Here is a 7131-nt window from a genome sequence, read left to right on the forward strand (position 1 = left end):
TTTCTGTGATCGCATTGCAGACTACTATGGATGCGGTCGTATCCTCATCTTCATTTTCATCTTCAGACTTTTCTTCTTCATTCAGACTGGGTTCATCATCGGAATCAGTAAGGTCTTCTCCTTCCGGGTATTTCATGGCTCTGATAATATCAAACCCGAGCTTCTGTCCATTCATGCTCAGTGTGATCTCTCCCTTGTACACATCAATCTGAGCGCGATCAGTGGATAGAAATGGTCATCCCAGGATGATGGGTACATCCTTGTCCGCTTCATAATCCAGGTTGATGAAGTATGTCAGTAATACAAATTTGTCGATCATGACCAGTACATCCTTCAACTTTCCTTCTGGATGCACAAGGGATCTGTCAGCTAGCTGGAGAGTCACCGTCATAGGCACCAACTGTCCCACATTCAGCTGCTTAAAAATTGACAGGGGCATTAAGTTGATGCTGGCTCCGAGATCGCAAAGCCCTTGACCAATGTATAGCTCACCGATCGAGCAGGGTATTGTGAAACTTCCAGGGTCGCGCATTTTTGGTGGAATTATGGATTTTGAACTTTGCGTTAATGCCACCGTTGCGAACTTACCAGTGCTTATTTTCTTCGTCACCATGTCCTTCAGATACTTCGCATACTTTGGTATCTGTTCAATCGCTTCAGTGAAAGGAATGTTAATATGCAACTCTTTCAGCATGTCCATGAAGCGTTGATACTGCACTTCATCATTTTTCTTCTTTTTAAGTCTCTGGGGGAATGGTGGCAGCTGTATTTTCACGGTTTCCTATTCTTTTGGCTTCAAAGTGGATGCAATCACCGGTTCCATGGTCTCTTGTTCCTCTGTTTCTTCTTGAGTCAACAAGGTTTGTGGTTCCATCGCAATTGGAGCAGTCCTACTCGGCTCCTTCCTCTCCTCCGCCATAGTCTTTTCGCTTCGCAATGTCACAACTTGATATTGCTCCTTTCTCGTACTCCCTGGGTTGCGTGGGAGTTCAGTAGAACTCGACAATGCCCCTTGCGGTCTATTTTTGAGTTCGCCCGCAATCTGTCTTATCTGAGTTTCAAGATTGCGGATGGACGTCGCTTGAATCTGAAGCATTGTTTCATTCTTTTTAATATACTGCTTCAGTAAGCTTTACAAAGATGAAGATTGCGGCGCTTACGAACTGCTAGCTTGATTTTGCGTTTGACCTTTCATTCGCGGGAAAAATCCTGGTGGCCCTTCTTTTTGACCTTTCATTCGCGGGAAAAATCCTGCTTCAGCCACCATCCATCATTGCTGTCATTGGTTTTGTAGGGATGCGATGGCCCCATTACTTGCGTCACTGTCGTTAATTCTTAACTTTGATCGCTTTCTCTCCAGTCTTCATGATTTTTTGAAATGCGATTAAGTATGTTCTTAGCCTCATCGTATGTTTTGTCAAGCAGACCTCCAGCTACTGCCGCATTGGCAACTGTCTGCGATGTAGGGTTCAAACCGTGGTAGAAAATTTCCATCTGTAGACAATCTGGTAAGCCGTTATGCGGGAAATATCTTACCAGCCTTTTAAACCTCGCCCAGGCGTCATTGAGCGATTCGTCGATATCCTGTTCAAAATTGGTAATCAGCTTCCTCCTTCTGGCGTTCTCCATCGGGGGGAAGTACTTCTTCATGAACTTCTCTACTACCTGTTCCCATGATGTAATCTCTTTTCCCCTGGTTCAAGAGAATAAGCCCATTTTCGTGCCTGGTCACACAACGAAAACAGGAACAGTGTTAATCGAACCTCCTTAGCAAAGATATTTGGGAACACAAACGTATTGCAGATTCAATAAAACTTCGAAGGTGGGCGTGCGGATCCTCACCATGCCTACCGCCAAACTGTCCGACAATTTGAATCATCTGCAGCATCACCAGTTTCATCTTGAATCTCGATCCGTCTAAGGTTGGACTCATGATTCGTAGTGAGAAATCATACAGGTTGGGCGATGCATAATCCCGAATGGGCCTATTGTTGTCTTTCACCAAGAGGATGGGATTCGCAATGATATTATTTGAATTTGGTGCTCTGTCTTCTGGTTGCTCCGCCATGTTGGGATCTTTCTCTTATTGTCACTGGCGGCTATTTCTTCTTCTTCTTCAAAAAGTTCTCTCAATCTCTTGGTCGTAATTGGGCTTAGGATTTTTTCCTTCGCTCATATGACGCCCACTGCTTTCCTTACACAAGGAGAAGCAATGCACAGAAATGGAAAGTCTGCAAAGAAAATCAAAATGTTACCGTTAGCATAATGTATTACCGTAGACCCCGGCAACGGTGCCAAAAAATTGATGTGTGGTTAATATGGTGAAGTAATGGTGTATAATGCGATGGTGGTGTATGCGTTGTGCATGCAAGTTTTCCTAGCGAACTCCAAGTATAAATTCAACTAGGTTGCCTGGTAAGCCTAGGGTCGAAAATAGGGACTAAGGAGACAGTATGCGACAGTGAATTCAGATTTCTTTGCGGTGACAAATAAAACAATGCGTTGGTTGGTATGTTTGTTTAATGTATAGATTCTATGCAGCGGAATTGAGAAAAGAGTCAATAACAACGAAAGTACAATGAGTATGCAGGGAATGGATTAAGAAGGGAATTAGTTAACACTTCCTAAGATTGCGTTCATGTTATGCGATCATGCTACATATATACAATAGCAAGTCATCTCTCAATGCAAATGCTATAACTCCTAGTTTTAGGACGCATGCGATGTATGCAATGATGTCTATAGGACTTATGTCTAAACCTCTACTCTTTCTATGTGATAATGAATGACACACACATATACAAGGTGACTGCATACTATCATAACCTGATTCTAGGGTGCATGCAATACATGTGGGCAAACAGAACTTATCTCTAAGTCTCTATCTTTTGCTTATACGATTCTAATCTCTCTTTCTCAAGTCTAGATTCTAACCTAGCTCTCTCAAGTCTAGGTTCTTTCTTTAGACTCTCTCTCGAGTAGCTCTAAAGGGGTGATGGATGCATACATAAGACAAGATGATCGCATAAAATAAAGATCTTAGGTCATGCTAGCTAATTGCTTCTCAACCCATTCAGAAGTTTAGTTACTCATGTGTAATGTAAAGAGTGTGAATAGATGTAGAAATGCAGGTTCCATTCTATAAATGAAATCAAAATACAGAATGATAATGGGAAACAAAGATAGGGAGCTTGGTAGCAATTTCTTACTTCCCAAGGCTTTTACACTGTTTTTCTCTACTCTGCTCAAAGAATATTCTTGGTCTCGCAAGAGTCGGCTCTCTCTCCATTCTCAACGCTTCCTGGCACTCTCTCGAGCTGACCAGGAATGATCTTTCGACGTCTTCTCTCTTCTCTCGCCTCTGCCATCTAAGTGTAAGAAAACTATGAACAAAGGCTGACTATCTTTTGTATGGTGAACTCTCTATATGGCTCAGTTGGAATAGAATCGAGCCACTTTAACGAAGGTGGCCTTCGGTATTTATAGAGCTTCAGGGTGAAAAGCTTTTTCTTTCAAATGATTGCAGATACCCCCCTTTTGTGATACCTACTACCCATCTGAACCTCTTTACTCTTAGTAAACTTTAAGCCAAAGATGTAATGAACAATTATTTGATTAACTCATTTTATTACCAACAACACAATGTTTATACAACTCTCAGGCTTAGCTACAAAGTCTAACAAATCTAAAGACCAGAAGTGTGACTATGGCTTGTGGCAGACCTTGGCCTTAGCAGCACCCTGGAACTCCTCAACCTTTGCTACCTGGGGGGGAGACATAAAACATGGAAAACGTGAGCTACAAAGCTTAGTGAGTGGCAGCTTTAAACAAACATAAATTTGATCTTAGAAATTCATCTTTGGGAAAACAATTCCATAATCAACAATAATCACATAACAAAATGTTCAGCCTGTCAGCTGGACAACCCCTGCATGATTATGTATCTTTCTCGGGTATTCTCCACGAATAACCCACATGACAGACGTGGACACAAGCTCAATACCCTATAACCTACCGACTGTGCACATGTCGACATATCCCGGTTATAAATCCCATTACCTAATGCAAATATACACGCATTGTGACAACAAAAACAATCAAATCCAGACAAACACATTTCCCGATCATGCCAATATTTCAAATACAACCTATATATATATATATAATCATTAGAAATCAACCATACAAACAATGGAACAATCACTCACCTTGGTTGGTTAGGAACTTTCCTGTCCGAAGTTCCTTAGGTTTCCTTGGTTTCCCTTTTTGGACCCTAAATTCTAGATTAAATTATGAGCTTAGATTAGTCATAGTTCCAGACCTTATTTTAAGATACTTCCTTCTATAATCATGTTTTAAATTGTCTCAGGAAGCTTACCTTAAAATTTTAGCTCAGAACTCTTTGTTCTTTGGCCGGAATCCTCAAATCATTAAGACTAGCCCAAGTTTACCCGAGAGCTCGACTATTCTGTCTTTTCCTGACTCTTCATCCTGATGCCTTGGAGTTTCTTCTCTGGCAGCCCTACCCTGACAAGTAGACTCTTTTATTTTTCAAGTGGTTTTGAAATCACTCTAAACGCATGAGTATTTTGGGAGAACTCCTCGTCCCAAATTGATGCTACTTCTAGACTTTACTGTCCGCTAGCATCTCTTCCTCTTGGAACCTCTTGACCAACGCATGGTCTTGCTACCAACACATGCATTCCTTCATCAACGCACAATCTCCTCCCAATTAGCCCTCATACACTCTTCCTAATGTACTTTTGAAGAGAATTCGAGTTATGATCTAAAGAGAAGTCTTAGGCTCTATTTATAGGCGTCCAAAGTCTCTCTAGGGCCGACTCCTCCTACTTGGCTGCATGTCCAGGCATCCTCTCTTCCTTTTGCCAATGTAGCTCCTTGCCACATCCAGCTTGAAGTGTTAGCTTCTCTTTCATCCAGCTCAACCTAACCAGTTTGCAAACTTCTTGGTGCATCCACCTCCTACTTTGAGTTGTCCTCCTCATGCACACTTCCTTTGCATGAAGTCCACCTCCTATTAACTTAAACTTAACCCTTATTTGGTTAGCCATCATCAAACCATGGCTTTCTCATCAACACATCACTTGAGCCATACTAAACTCAAGACATTGCAAGTCCTTGGCCGCATATCCTTTTCTCTCGCATGGATTACCTTTGGACTATGTGCTCAATTAGGATTATGACCAACACTCTTCCAACGCATATTATTTGCTCATGCCTTGTCCTATGCGCCCACATGCCCTTGGATGTCCTTAGCACATAGCACATCACCAACGCATAACAACCTTTGAATCAAGCTAGGTCTCAACTCAATGTCTCATTGTTTATCTTACCATCGCTTAGCCTCTTGCTAATGCATCCCTTATGACTAACGCTAGCATGTCCTTGTTGTTCACCAACATCCTTAGTCTCTTGCTCAAGACCAACGCACACTATCCTCATAAGCCTTATGTATCGCTAGCCTTAGCAACACAAAGACATTTCACCATGCATCCACCATGGCTTGTCCTATTGCCTAGCTCATCGTTTAGCTCTTCCGCTCATTGCCTAGCTCATTGTCTAGTAATGTTGCCGCCCATCATCCAACACATAGCATACTGATACCCATCATGTAGCACTGACGCCCATCGTCTAGCGCAGTACGACTATCGTCTAGCGTATCACGGCTATCGTCTAGCACTAATGCCGATCGTGCAATGCCAACGCACCATCATTTAACGCTATCGCCCATCGCATAATGCTATCGTTTAACGTGACTCTCCACATCGTCTAGCGCTGCACCATGCCGCACGATCACCTACCGCATCGTTTAGCTCCATGCATTTACTACACGGTTGCCTAGTGCATCAATTAACTCTACGAATTGCTACACGATCGCCTACCTCATCATGTAGCGCCACTCATTTGCTACACGATCGTCCAGCGCGTGCAACTTCAACACCCAATGCCCATGTTCGTGCACACTTGAGGTTGCCGCATGCTTTGCGAACCTCTCAAGAATTTTGCTGCCGCATGCCTTCCCACGCATAGTGTTTTCTTGGCCATACCTTAGCTTCCTTCAACGCCTAAATAAACTCTCAAATGAGCATGTCCAACGTATGGCACAACACTTAGCCATTTTCTAGCCTCCAGCGCATGGTTCTTTTTGGCTTCATACTTAACCAAATTTTCACTAGTTAAGGCTTATCTCAATGCTACTAAAAATCTATTTAAACACCTAGAATTTTCCTTCTCTTTAACATAAGATTTAACTTACACTTAGTTAATTCCCTTAATTTCCTACTTAAGTAGGGAAATTGAAATCCGGGTTTCACAAAAATAGTTGAGAATCAAGATCTTGAGGAGTTCTTCAAAAGTATGACTTCAAACCCTCTCTCATGTTAGATGAGCATGCTTTAGTTTCTGCCAAAATTAATGAATTAGATCGCTTATTGATCCTTGTTGCTTCCGCTACATGCTGATATACTCTTACAAATAAAACCTCCCACTTCACACACGGTTAAGGAGAAACCACCAACAATTATCTCATAATTGTTTTAATTATAAATAACTATAATAACTAACTTATCATATTATATTTATAACCTATAATTTCAATATCACATCATATGCAACATTTAAACCATAGTCCATTTCTCCTTTACTTGATATAAAACATATTTATATCATTTTCCTCCAATTAATGTATCTCATACATCATGTCAACTATATCATATATAATTGAACCAGTTTAATTATATCATATATAATCAAACTCCCTCTTGTCAATTTGAACACTTCAAACTGACCCAAGGGGACCTTATGGACCTGTAGCTTGAAGCTCCAACGGTACGTGAATAGCTGACTAAACTCTTTAGTCACGAGATCCACCATCCATTAACTGCTGGGCACTACACTAAAGACCGATAGCTGCACTATTCTAACCACAAATATATTTCTGTATCCATCGGATATAACCAATTAATAGTACGATAACCCTTTACAAATGCTTGTAAGTACAATTTGACCAATTTACCGTTTTGCCCCTATAGTTACATCTAACTTTTAAAGTACCACTGATCCCTCTAATGAACAATACATCAAAGTCCTAGTATGAGTGGACGCCTCTCG

At 41.4% G+C, this 7131-nt stretch overlaps 1 protein-coding gene across 1 annotated transcript; it reads right to left on the minus strand.

The window, feature by feature from the left end:
* Nucleotides 1-235: 235 nt before the first annotated feature.
* LOC120067511 (uncharacterized) lies at nt 236-700 on the minus strand. Its single transcript, XM_039019061.1, has one exon. The coding sequence runs from the start codon at nt 698-700 to the stop codon at nt 236-238; it is 465 nt and encodes a 154-aa protein (XP_038874989.1).
* Nucleotides 701-7131: the final 6431 nt, after the last annotated feature.

Source organism: Benincasa hispida, chromosome 12 (assembly GCF_027475165.1).
Source record: "Benincasa hispida cultivar pf3 chromosome 12, pf3_genome.v1.1, whole genome shotgun sequence".
NCBI classification, from domain to species: Eukaryota; Viridiplantae; Streptophyta; class Magnoliopsida; order Cucurbitales; family Cucurbitaceae; genus Benincasa; species Benincasa hispida.

Bases quoted from the DNA above. Each gene is read 5' to 3' on its own strand.
- LOC120067511 (XM_039019061.1), bottom strand. From the start codon at position 700: ATGGACATGCTGAAAGAGTTGCATATTAACATTCCTTTCACTGAAGCG.